This window comes from Manacus candei, unplaced genomic scaffold (assembly GCF_025592945.1).
Source record: "Manacus candei isolate 608988 ecotype Guabito, Panama unplaced genomic scaffold, ASM2559294v1 h1tg000023l, whole genome shotgun sequence".
Lineage (NCBI taxonomy): Eukaryota > Metazoa > Chordata > Aves > Passeriformes > Pipridae > Manacus > Manacus candei.
The window spans coordinates 2,408,999-2,421,683 of NW_026138071.1; the positions used below are offsets into that span (position 1 = coordinate 2,408,999).

General features: G+C 39.8%; 1 protein-coding gene across 2 annotated transcripts in view; it reads left to right on the forward strand.

The window, feature by feature from the left end:
- Positions 1-12,685, forward strand: part of ADCY5 (adenylate cyclase 5) — a 208,438-nt gene that overhangs the window by 171,751 nt on the left and 24,002 nt on the right. For both annotated transcript variants that reach the window (XM_051787547.1, XM_051787548.1), the window contains 3 exons: positions 5,609-5,631; positions 9,567-9,711; positions 11,324-11,421. In XM_051787547.1, the coding sequence (XP_051643507.1) occupies positions 5,609-5,631; positions 9,567-9,711; positions 11,324-11,421 (266 nt within the window). The remainder of the gene's footprint in view (positions 1-5,608; positions 5,632-9,566; positions 9,712-11,323; positions 11,422-12,685) is intronic.

The window sequence follows — 12,685 nt, forward strand, 5'->3', positions numbered from 1 at the left end:
TGTGTTTATCATTGTTTGGAGTATAGAGATGGAAGGGCAGAAATTGTGGAGCCAGGAACTGATTCAGAGCATTTCTAGGACTACTTATTTTTATGTCTGTTTTGCAAGTTGTGGTGACTGCTAACAAGTGAGGCACAGAACGATAAACCACTTGAAAATATGACCTTTGAACTGGAGAAATTTGGATTCAAAGTTCACAGAAAACTGAAGAGTGTTAGCAACCTGCACTTCTCAGAGATGTGAGTTCAGAGCCAGAAGTTAATTAAAAGTGAGGTAGGGAAAACCTATTTCAACCAAAGCAACCACTTATGTTCTTTAGATTTAAATCTGATGGACCAGATAAATTCATGGCATTGGCCAGATCTGGTCTGCCAACTGAGAGCTGTCTACAAAATCATTTTGAGTTGAACGAAGTAGAGGGTTTCACCATCTGTGAGCAGTGCAGTGGAATGAAAGTCTATTTATCAAGTGAGGTGGGCTGCTGAAAGGGAGCACTTCAGCTTTCCTTTTCAGAGCTCATTAGTCTGTGTTCCAGCTTTAGCAGACACACTCATCATTTAATCTGCTTCATAAACTGGTTTTCTGCCAGTTTATTGTTCTGCACTTAGATGATTGTTAAATATCCTTCCGATCATGCTTAGCTCTTTCTGGACTCTGGTATAGAAATTGTCTTATTTCTGGCTTGAGTGCTTTGAAGTCCTTCAGTTTTGTTTTTGCATTTACACCTGGCAGCATCTATCTTCATAGCCTTGTCTTTTTGACCACAGGGACAAAGAGGATGTACAACATTGCTGAAAATAGATTTGAATAATTAGTTTTGTAGTGGGACCAAAGAAGGTTTGCTTTTAACTACATCCACTCTCAACTTGTCACTCTCCCTTTCTATTTTCCATGGTGATTGATTCTGTGAAATACTTTTGCTTTGCAAGTTGGCCTTACCTCTTACAAAGCTGATTTTGCCCCTAAGTCCCAAGTTATTTCGATTTGTGCTTTAACATCATGTAAGTCCTACTTTGACTTCATTCCAGAGATGAAAAAAAGGCAAGAAAAATTAGTTTCTTTGTTATGTTTGCTCTTACCATCTTTGCTGGAGTTGAGAGTGAAGTTTTTAAGGGTGGAATACGTGCTTCCCACCCACATTGCCATTAAGAAGGTCATAAAGCTCATCAGCCTCTCTACTGTCTTATTTTTGGAGTTAAATGAAAAGTTAAAAGGATAGAAAGTCTGTTCCACTTTTCTTTGCATATTTACAATATGTTAATAATTGCAGCTAATGTTCTCGAAGTTACAATTATTATTTCTAATAGTTCTTGATTTGAAGTATTATGGTATAGCAGTCAGCTTGTCATGTCTTTGACAAATACTTTATCATTCTATTTAAGGAATCAGTTTTAATCTTCAAAGAAAAGGGCTTAGTTAATTTAGAAGTCAAGCAGAGAGATGGCAGTCATATGAGCTTTTAACACAATAGATATTCATAAAATATCCCCCATAAAATAGTAAGCCTTAGGGACAGAAGCAGTAATATAACATCCCCTCTTTTTTTCCTCCTGCACATGTCTACTCCCACTGAGGATGTCAGTGTAGATTCAGAGTCACCTGACCTGCCATAAAAAAATAAAGGGAGCTGATTCAGCTAAGTTTGAGTTAATGTTCCTGAAGTCAGAGAGAGGACTGTCTTAGTCTCAGAGCAATTATTAAATGCTATTACCTTTACATTTGCAATCTGATGGCAGAGTAATACAGCCTCCTGGGGGAAAGGAAAAACCCCAGTATTAGGGATATTTAAAATGAGACTGAATAAAATTTGCATGAGTTCCTATATGCAGCAGCCCATTAGTACTGCACTGCAATGAGACCTATCTCGTGCCTTATGGTCCCTTCTAGAGGAAAGGAATTTTGACCTTAACAAGGGCTACTTTATCATCATGATTATGGAGCTATTCTTGAACTCCTGTGAACTCCTATCTGTCTGATTCTCATAGCCATCACCCCTTTTGCCATTTTCATTCCTGCTGACAATTCCCAGACTTTTCTTCATAACACCCTAGAAAGCCATCAACATTTCTTCAGCCTACTGGGTACAAATCCATAAGCAGTCAAAAGGGCATTTATATACTTAACTCCAGGAATTGACTACTTCTCTTCCTACCCCTTTATTCCCCCTCTCCTAAAAGACAGGCACCTCATTTTTATCAGCTGCTTTTTTTTTTTTTCCTGAGTGTCCATATTTCTGTACATGTGTGTGCAGAAATGCAAGTTATGACATATCTTTGTGCAGCTCCAAACCTACTCTATACCCAAACAGGCTGAGTCCAGCCCAGCTGCCCAGCCTCCAGTGGGAAGCACAGACAGGTGACATCAAGGGCTGCTGGAGAGTGGCTTTATACACATGCTTGCAGCAGCAGCTCCTGTTATTTCTCTTTCCTGCTTGAGCTTGGAAACTTTTCTACCAGATTATGAGTGTATTAGTCCTTTAGGAATGAAGGCAAATCCATGTAGACCCTCTTTCTGCAGGGTTGGTTGTGTTACTGTTTATCCTGTGTGTAACACAGACCATTGCAATTGCTGTGAGCTGAGCCAAAGGGCTTTAACTGGAGGAAAGCGTCTGAGTCCTGAAGATACTGAACTATTTGCCAGCTGTGGAGAAGAAAAAAGACCAATATGTCATCAGTGCTCAAGCCTTGTGCAAGGGGAAGGAAATAATTTAAGTGCAGATTTTTCAATGAACCAAGCACGCCCATGAAACAGGAGGAGGTGAAAACACATTGACCAAAACCCAGGGGGAATTTTCCCTCCCAACCAAAAGTAGGGTGAGCAGAGTGACCTTGTGCATGTGATCATCTCCTCTGCCTAAAAGGCCTTTTGGTATGTGAGTGAAACACGGGCGCTTTACTGGACAGGGATGAAAATCTCTGGTCACACCCAGATTCTAGAAGTATATTTGCTCTATATCCTGGCAAAACATTTCAGTGCAAATAAGAAAGATATCCTGCAATAAATGACCAGTTTTCAAGAAGCTGTGTTTGAGCATTTTTTCCCTAAAATAATCCTGTACACTTTCCTCCATGACAATTCCATTTTTGGCAATTCTGCTTGAAGAATCTTTTGTATGAAATGAGAGCACTTGAAGTGAATCATTTAATTTGCTTAACTTAAAGAGGTTCCTACTACATTTAATTTTAAGCTGATTCTCTCTAATTAAAGTTCAAGTCACTCTTAAATATTTAGCCTCATTAAATGAAGATCCAGGAAAGAAAATGTATTAATCTTTTCCTCTTTTGTTTTACCTGAAATATGCCTTTTTTTAGTCTTTAGTTTTGAAACACCAATTTATTTTGAGCTACCAGCATGAATAATTTCCAGGGTTTCAAGCACAATTTAGTATTTTAAATTGAAAAGCTAGATCAATGAATTCCCTATTATGTTACAGACTTTCCTTATAACAGTTTTGCTGAGGGAGAGAAGCAGGGCAGAATCAAATTCTGTGTTGATCAAGTGATCCTCTGTATAAAGGACAAGTTAATTATGGAGCCTATGTATTTTTCTACACTTGAAATATTGGTGAATTTTTTGAGGATATGCTTGCTGAGGTGTTTTACTAACTTGATCTGGTTGGCCTGTATCCTCAACCCTGTGCATCTAGAGGGCAGGAGTATGAGATCTATGTGTTTAGTTTCAGGATTTCAGTGAGATAGATGGTTACATAGCTGTCTGTGAAAATCAGACCATTTTAGGGGACTCTCCCTCTGCAGTCATCCAGTTCCCATGTGGCTAAGCTTGAAAATGTGAACTTGATATCTATCTAATAAGCAAGTATTGTGTATTTTCTCGTTGGTTCTCTCTGCTTATTTCTTGTCTGGTAGCTATTCATGTTCAGTTATTTTCTTTTTTTTTCCCCAACCTAACTGACTGTGACACCAGACAAATTAGTGAGCATTTTGTCTCCATGACTAATCAGTGAACTTTCAGTTTTGGCACTGTGTTTTAGGATTGCTTAGAGGATAAATAAATAAATCAATCAGATATTTCTGACAACTGTAAAATAATTATACAAAAGGAAAAAAAAGTAGGAAAAAACGGCACAACAAAAATTTTAGTAATCACTTCATCATTCCTTAATGTGAAATCAGAATGTACATGTTTTTTTTGGCTTGAATAACTGGACATGCTAACTTTGAGTCAACATTACTCTTTCCTTCATCCCACTGGGTCTTCTGGTGGTTGTTACACAGGACTGAGAGACTTCCTTCATCTGAATTTTTGATGGGTTAAGTTGGAGTTGCAGTTTTCTATTTAGAAGTGTGGTTTTAGTCTGAAATGGAATATGTAAAAATGGAAATTGCTTTCGCAGTGAGTCACAGTCCTGGCTGCTGACCTGAGTGACAAACCTCCCCTTTTTCCTCCTGCAAAGCTGATGCTGTTCAGGGACACTGTGTTGGCTTTACTTCTGCTGTGTCACCACATTGCTGACTAGTTGTAAGGGCAAAATCTGTTCTCGTTTAGTATCTGGTCAGTGTTTTTGTTTCTGATGGTGTTGGACAAGGCAGCTGTGGGAAGATTTTTGCCCAAAGATGTTTGTTTTTTTGCAGTCAGGATGGCTCTCAGTTTGCTGCCCCCAGACTGGTTGCCACTGCAGGTCCAGCAGCTGGAATATCCTCACGTGCTCTGAGCAGTTTTGGCCTGAAGTCTCTGGGAGAAAAACAAAAGCAGTTCTTCCTATCTCCCGGCTACATTTGTTTTATGTTTTGGAACATAGGGTACAAACTCTGTGCCTGAGTATTTGACCCTACTTGTCAAATATACAACTTCTCTTGACTACAGTTAAATTTAAGCCAAGATGTCAGAGGGCAGATTTTGTCTCAGCCCATGCAAAATGGCCATTTTGATGCAATTTGGTCTGTTAGGTATGTTAATGCTAAACATATAAACTTAAGCCTCTGTACATAATTTTCTCTGAGACCTTCTAACCACTTAAAATATGGATGGCTCCTAAATACAGACACTTAATCAATTCAGGTGGTCCAGAAAGAATTGTGAACATTTGGGCTATTGCAAATATTATAAATAATTCCTGAAATCTTATTCAAGAAAACAGGTTCTGTGTGTGCCTGAGACGAGGGGAGGAGCAAGAAGACCCCTTGAGGTTCCTCCTGAAGAGATGAAAACCAAAATGAAAACCCTTAGCCAATCCCTGACATAAAGAGATGAAACCTTGTGGAATAGTTACAGAATACAATAGTTGACTTATGTTATCGTTCTGAGCTTTGTTTCAAGTAAAATACATCCTCAGTTATAATATCATACAGTTTCCATTGTATCATTTGTAACGGTGACTGCAAATAAAGCCTGCCAGCAGTCAGCTGAAGCGTTTCGTTTATCTTCACTTCCGTGGATTTACATCTGAAGGAATGTGTTTTTCCAGAACTGCTCTGTCTGCCCAATGATGCGGCTGCACAAAATATTGTCATGGGTGGGTAAAGCTGTCCCTCCACACCTGACAGCTGAGCACCCTGAAAACTCCCCTGCAAAATGCCGTTCCCAGGATATGTGGTGTTCTCAAGGTCAACCTGTTTTCTAACCATTGTGTCCTTTTCCTTTCTTTCAGGGTTTTGAGGACCCCAAGGACAAGTAAGCATATTTACTTCTCTCATACACTGTTATGTTTACACATTTGGGATTTATTTTCTCATATTAAAAAAAGACAAAAAGTGATGCCCAGAAGCCAAGAATAATGCCTGGACTCTCCAGAGGTTTATTCTGGAGGGTCAGCCAGTTGAGGGCACGAGATTGACTGATGTGCATTCAGAACAGCCACTGCCCTCAAAATATTTATTTGTGTGATTCTAACTTGCTCTTCTAATTAAAATGCTTTTGCTGCACTTCCCCATGCCCTGAGTATTCTCCACTATTTGTTTCTTTGAAAATGACCCAAGACAAAATCTTCCTGTAAGGTATGTCTAAGTGTTGAACAAGTCCAATAGGAAAAGTTTATGTATGTGTTGAAATGCATATAGTTTTTGAGTTTATTTGTATATATTTTATATTACTAATTTTTGCATATTAGTTGTTTCTAGATATAAAACTGAACTCAGAAATGATAGCTTGTTTGAAAAATTAAATTCAAAGTTTCATATTCTGAAATATAGCCACATTTAAAGCAGCATTTTCATTTTTTTCTCATAGAACTTTAAAGAAATGGTTAAAATAACAATTTAACATGAGTGGTATTTTGAAAAATTGCCTTTGGAGGAAAACCCCCCAAATGTGTTCACTTTTTAGTTTCTACAACTGGACATAAAAAAGCATTTCCTTGTATTGTAGGTATTTAGAATAATTTCGCATTCAGTCTTGCTGAGTGGCATTCCTTTTAAGCTTGCTTAGAGCAAGGTAGGCAACAATAGAGGAGACTGATGCCTAAAAATTTGTTGCTCTTGCTCCTTATCATGTTTCTCAGGCTACTGGTTAGGGCTAAGTGGACTTCTGTGAGCTGGGACAGAGAAATGCTCCTGTGGCCCTAAGAGTGACTCAGAGTCTCTTCATCCAGAAATCCATTTAACTCAAGTACAAAGATTTGCCAAAAAAAAAAAAAAAAGGCTAGCAGAATATGTTCGTGTTGATATTGGTTAAAATTAGATACCTAAACCGTGTCAAGTTCCCAGTTCCTTCACATGCAGAAACACTGAGGGTCAATACTTTTGACTTGCAGCAAAGGAATGTGTAGGCACCACGCACCTCTGAAACCATGACCCGACACCTACATGATTTAATTATTGAATCTAGGCATGGAGCATTTAAAATTATGGCATACATGTAGTTTTGGCAGTGGCCACACTCTTCATTTGCAGAAAGTAATTAAATCAGCAGAGCATTTTTGGACCACTCTGAAGCCACTCCGGGTTAATTGCTAGCTTTCACATTTGCAAGCAGAGTGCAGAAGTTGCTCCAAGCTCTGTTTGTGCTGTTCCTGTCCCTTGCAACAATTTTCCATTGGCTGCATTTGGAGAAATCTCAGCAATGCTTTTAAAAGGTGTTTCTGGAAGTTTCATAGTGACCTGAAATCCTTGATTTCCCCCCACTGGATCACACGATCAATATATCAATACACTTTCCACATATGAATTTCATTAGTCCATGGCAATACCTCAGCTCTGACTTACAGGCACTGCCTCTAGGGCAGTCCTTAGCATAGAGAACTTTTGTCTTTCAATTTAAATTACATTTATGTAAATGTACCCAAACTTGCTGTACAGTAATTTAGTTTGGGAACAACGGGCTGTGAAAGCTGGGTCTGTGCAACGTGACTGAGCTTCCCTGCAGGCTATGAGAAGGTGGCTGCCCACTGCCAATATCTCAGCAAGGACATTTAAAACCTGCAGGGGTATTTCTACATAGCCTGCAACCACAGAAGTTACTGTAGTATAGAAATGCCCTCAGAAATATAAGGACCTACTACAAAACTGGAGGCAGCCGAGGTCAGAGTCCAAGCAGGCAATTTCTTCTTCTCTTTGCATCTTCCTGAGTGGTGTTTTTAGACTGGAACTTGAAATTTAACTATGGTTCACCAAGATGCTGAGCCAACTCTTTTGCTTCAGTTCTGGGGGAAAACTATCACATCCCTCATATGTGGTATGAAATGACTAAATGTGAATGACCCAAATGTGTACATAACTCACAGGATCTTGGAAGACATTCTGTAAATACGAAGCCTAATGATTTCCTTGCTCATTTTTATGAGTCCAGAAGACATTGTGAGGACTGAATGAAAATAAGCAGCATTGCCTTGAGTGCTCAAGCAGATGTACTTCCTCTAAGGAAGCATGTCCTGACCCTGTAGGGAAAAAAACACTTTTATTTTCCAAGTGGAATATATGAAGTTCAAGGAATTAAATAACTGTAGAGCCTCAAAATAAAAAAACTTTTCCCCAACACCACTGAAATACTAAGGTTAGCTAAGATAGAGATTAGACTTGAGACAAACTAGGTTTGTAGTTGCTATGTTGTCACTAAATAGATGCCACTGGTGTGTCATCCTGATCTAGCTGAGGTGCAGACACATTCAGCTCACTGACTGGAGCAAAGAGCAGTGGAATGGAAACAAGTAGATGGACCTGATTTATTTTTCTCTTGACAAGAGGTACATGGAAGGGTTGGTTTACAGAGGGCTTCTTAAAATCTGATCCAGTTTTGCAGAAAACTTCAAAAGAGCCTTTCTTTTGGAAAGGGGCCTTTAACTTTTACAAGAGAGTCACATTCTGGTCTGTAAGCTCCTTTGAGCAATCTCTGCATCCAACACAGTCATACCTGTAGGAGCCCACTGGCTGCAACACTGAGTGCATTGTGTGCTCTTGTGCAGTACAAATAAAACCAAGGAAATTCAGCAGTGTAACTTTTCCCTGTGCCTGTTAGACCTCAGGATTTTTTCTCCAGAGTGCCTAAAGTGAAAGTCCCACAATATGAGGCCTAAGCTGCTGTGCCATCATGGGATTTGCACATAGAAATAGTTATCCGCTGGAATATGCCCCAGTGCAAGTGAGGGGCGTATTTCAGTGGATAACTATGGGCATATCCTGTGGATAACCTTGGCAATCATGCAAGCAGAGCAGGAAAACAGCACTTCAGGATTAGATTTAATTTCTGCCTATAGCTAGTAAGAAGGCAGGCCATTAAAGTGACAGTATCAAGTCATTAAAATCCTGTTAGATTTTAAAAATAACTAGAGTTTGAGGAGCTGCTTCAGGTTTCCTGATGCTCAGTGCAAAATGCCTCAGGATGATTAAGTTTCCAGTGTTACTTTTTTCACAACAGTTTTTGAAAAGCAGCCTCATTTTTCAGAAGCTGTAGCAGAGCATCAGAAAAATACTGACATTAAAGATTATAAGCAACCTAGAAATCTTCTTCCACATATTTAGAAAGCAGAATCTAATTTGTATTTTTTTTGTTTGCTACCTTTTTCTTTTACAACATTTCCTTAAGTAAATACCTTGTAAACAGAATATTTTTTTTATGTTTTGTGCTTTATACGCATAAATAACTGTGTGAAGGGGAGTCAGGCTACATTTTTTTCCCCTACATGTTTGTTCCATTTTTTTTCCTCAGAAAGGGAGAATTATTCAAGTTTGGAAATTTTCGTAGTAATATTTACAGAAATTATTATTAGGAAGCAAGCAGTAGGACTGGATGTAGAAATCTTTTTGCCAGTTCAGGCACTAACAGCTACAACAGCACAGCAGTGCAGGGAAGAATAAGTCCGAGGAGGAGTGCAGGGAGGAGACTACTCAGTGGTTTTGGAGAATGAGGCATGGTAATGAGACCTTAAGGCAAGAAAATGGATGTAGTATCGAAAAAGGGCAAGTAAATCCTTTTAGTAATGGACTCAGGACTGGCAATGAGCTCTAGAGCTGATATCATTCTCCTCTCTGCTCACACTCCGTTTCCCAACTTGAAGCTGTCATGAGTGAAATGCCATTAACCTCCAGCTTATTATTATAAGTGGAATGATATTACATGGTGAAGAGGCAGCAATTATCTTGTCCTCTTATGCTCCCTTCTCATGGCATCCTCAGGAATACACAGGAAAGTATGAACCCGGAGGATGAAGTGGATGAGTTCCTGGGCCGTGCCATCGATGCCAGGAGTATTGATCGGTTACGCTCCGAGCACGTGCGCAAGTTCCTCTTAACGTTCAGGGAGCCTGACTTGGAGAAAAAGGTAATGTTCTCTAAAAATCATTGCAGCATGTCAGTCAGGCTTGTTATGAGTTTTAATTCTCCTGCATAAGGTCAAACTTTTATATTTATAGGTAAAGCTAGTGTTTGGGTGCTGGAGGTGGAGTTGTGGTCTTAAAACATCCATGCTTCTTCATGGAAACCTTAATGTACATGTTCCTGGAAAGTCACAGTCATCTGAAGGGAGCACTGGCCAGGAAAATGAAGCCATTTCTGTCAGACACACATGAATGATGAGCAGTAAAGGAAATGCAGAATAAGCCAGATTGTTTCTCTGACTTTGAGGCATCCAAACTTAGATTGCAGTCCCCCTGAGCTCCCTCAAGTCACTGGTGAAACCCACTTTAGTCTCCCTGAGCTCTGAGTCACCTCTGGAGGGATTTTTGCCTGCCCTTTTTCCCCTCAAGGAGCCTGGATACTATTAGGGTTCATTGGGATGCAATCTCTACTCTGGTTAATGGGAGCTCATTTTAAGCAACAAGTATAGTTCTCTATCCCACAAATGTGAGAAAAGGGAGAAACAGATGTAGAGCCCCCAAATAGCCCATTACTTCCTGATTTGGTTTCAGATACTGTTGTTGTGAGGCAAAGATCATTTCCATTTCCCTGACTATATAATAGAGACAACATCAGCTCTAGATGGCTGCAAATTTTAATTCATTTAAGTCTAGAAGTACCCAGATGCTATTATAAAAGTATTATAACAACTGGTGGGTTTAATTGCCCAAAGAAAGTAATCTTTTTTTCTCTTTTTTTAATCCAAGCACAGATCCTTGGGATGTTTGAGTGGTCTTCAGGTTAAACTCATTATTCAGTGGAAAAAGCTTCATAATAAGTTTGCACTCATTATTTTATAATTTTATTTAGAAACAGTCTTTCCATGACAGGAATGACAACCTATTGCAAAAGCAGACCTTTGCAGGTTTTACAGCTGTTCAATGAATCAGTGTGGGACTGGATAAAAGCTCAAGCACATAATTTCCCCCCACCTCCTTCCCTTCAATTTTATACCTGAAAACAGCCAGGGAAATTAGTGCTCACTTGTTCAGAGCACCTTTTATTTTGTGGTTCAAACACTGAGGCTGTCTGTACTGAGAACCATGCTTCAAGCTAAATAAAGCATCACTGGGAATGGGATGCAGCTCCCGTGCAACCGATATGTTGACAAGTAGTTGGAAAGAGTGACTGTGAAAGCCTCATCATCCTCGCACTGTCATTAGAGCAAGTCAAGCCATCTGCACAAAATGCATGGTGTCCTCATTAGCAGCATTTGTCCCTGTTGGGGAAACTTCCCATGGAAGAAGTTTAGGTCTGATGGCAGTGACACAGAATCCCAGATAGTCCATTTCTGTTCCCTCATGCAAGGAAGGGTTGGTGAATCCTCTCTCCACGCAGCTCTGTGGGTTTGTTCCCTGGCCTTTGGGTCTGTTCAAGCCCTTACAACTTGCCCAGGGAGAAGGGGAGTTGGGAGCGGTAGTTGTTTCCTACCACCACTGCTTTCCAAGGACCTAAACAAAAAAGCCAAGTAGAAGGTTTTGTGGAGAGAAGGCAGGCAGCCAAATTTCCCACTAACATAACTGTTTGTGTTTTTGCAGTACTCCAAGCAGGTGGACGACAGGTTCGGAGCCTACGTGGCTTGTGCCTCCCTAGTCTTCCTCTTCATCTGCTTTGTTCAAATCATAATTGTGCCACAGTGAGTATCCTTTCATCCCTCAGCTCCCATCTGCTCCCCTCTTCTATTGCAGCCTACTTTTCTTTGTTTTTTTCTTGTGAATTCAGAACACCAAGGGGAAGAGAAAAATCCTTAAATAATTCATGCTCAAGTGATGCGTGGTTCTTATTGTTTTCACTCATTTCTAGTGCAGATTAAAACCTCCTCACTGACATGGGAGGATTTCTGTTTTCCTGGTGTGATTTCTCTTATAATTTATCTCCATCTTAGGAAATTCAGTTCAGCACATTTATAAGCCTGTGGAAAACAAATATCACTAAGTAGGAAGGATTGTCTATGAAGGCATAGTACACATTCACAACACAAGGCTTGGTTGTCCTCTTATCTGAACACAGTAGGACAGGGAGGTGAAAAACCATCACAGCCTCATTGCTCAGAGCACTGAGGTCACAGGTCTGCTTAACAGATGAGGCATAATGTCTCATACATTTATTCTTCTGGACTCAGTGCAGCAGTGCAAGAAGAAAGGTAGAGAGGGAGTTGAGCTACACATGCCTAACCTTTGAGTGGCTTGCTCCAGGTTTAAGGGTTGCAGTCATTTCTTTTCCCAAGCAAGAGTGGCATAAGCTCCTCAGGGCCGTGGGGCACAGTGCTCTTGCAGTGACCTGCAGCTTTCTCTGCAAGGCACAGTATAACCCATTACATCTTTCCTAGAAGTGAGCTCTGCAGACATGATATTTCTTCTCAAAAAGTTCTTTAAAAATCCCTTAAAATTACAGCATGTGTGTATTTCCTGTGCTCTGGTTTAGTAGCAGTAATATATCATTTACTGAGCAATGCTGTGTTGGAAATAAATTTGTAGTTAGTAATTTTTAATCTGAAGAAAAAGATCACAGAAGCTCTGAAAATGCTCCAAATTTATCTTCATTACAAGAAGGCAAAAAAAATTGTTTGAGGAGAACTCCAGTACTATTTTATGCCATTACAACTGCCTTCTGTTCCTACCATAGATCTTTTTGGATTAGAGATTGGTTTGTAGTGTTCAGATCAGATACTCAGAAGGTCACAGAAACAACATGTAGTCTGATGTTTGTCATTCACTCTCCCAGGCAAGAGTGCTCACAGAAAGATTGAATCAGCAAAATAACATCAGTACAAATGCACTGTGTAAACAGACAGGTCTGCTTTGGGAAACTGGAAGTGAAGCTGAAAGAGGCTGAAAATTGAAACTAGATCATTCCCAGAAATAAAAGCATTGTTAATTACATCCAGAAATGTACTTGGA